Source organism: Nestor notabilis, unplaced genomic scaffold, assembly GCF_000696875.1.
Source record: "Nestor notabilis isolate BGI_N333 unplaced genomic scaffold, ASM69687v1 scaffold27653, whole genome shotgun sequence".
In the NCBI taxonomy this organism is placed as follows: Eukaryota; Metazoa; Chordata; class Aves; order Psittaciformes; family Psittacidae; genus Nestor; species Nestor notabilis.
This window is the reverse complement of record NW_009922858.1, coordinates 4,991-5,595: the sequence shown is the minus strand read 5'-3', so window position 1 is coordinate 5,595 and position 605 is coordinate 4,991. Positions and strand designations below refer to the sequence as shown.

Below are 605 nucleotides of genomic sequence, written 5' to 3'. Positions count from 1 at the left end.
CCCTCAGCACTTTGTGTCCCCATAACTGTGTCTGCTGACACTGTAACTTTGCCCCCATTCCCCTTAACCCTGCCCCTGTCACCTTTAAAGGTGTCCCCTGTCACCTTAACCCCAACCACCCCTGAGCACTGCACTGGGTCACCCTCAGCTCTGTCATCCTCTCAGTGGTGGCATCTTGAGGACACCACTGTCACTAACACGCTGCCACCTTCTTTCCCGTCTGGCTCTGGGGGATTCCCTGTGCCCTGAGGCTGCCTGATGGGCACAGGGATTTGGGGAAGCGATGCTGGGGTTGGTGGGACCTTCTCCCACATCCTGCCTGGAGCCTGGGCTGGGCTGGGGGCTGCTGCTGTGGGGGATGGAGCCTCACCGGGGTGGATTTAGCCTCCAGCACAGCCATCTTCCAGGCCCTGTGGATGAAACAGAGGGGCCTGGGTTTAGAATCACAGAACCATAGAACCCCAGACTGGTTTGGGATGGAGGGACCTTAAAGCTCCTCCAGCTCCAACCCCTGCCCCGGGCAGGGACCCCTTCCACTAGAGCAGGTTGCTCCAAGCCCCTGTGTCCAACCTGGCCTTGAACACTGCCAGGGATGGGGCATCTGT

General features: G+C 59.7%; 1 protein-coding gene across 1 annotated transcript in view; it reads right to left on the bottom strand.

Moving 5' to 3' along the window:
• Positions 1-312: 312 nt before the first annotated feature.
• Positions 313-605, bottom strand: part of LOC104403628 (pleckstrin homology domain-containing family B member 1-like) — a gene marked incomplete at both ends in the record, with an annotated part of 3,729 nt that continues 3,436 nt past the window's right edge. The window contains one exon of the mRNA XM_010011846.1: positions 313-410. Coding sequence (XP_010010148.1) covers positions 313-410 — 98 coding nt within the window. The remainder of the gene's footprint in view (positions 411-605) is intronic.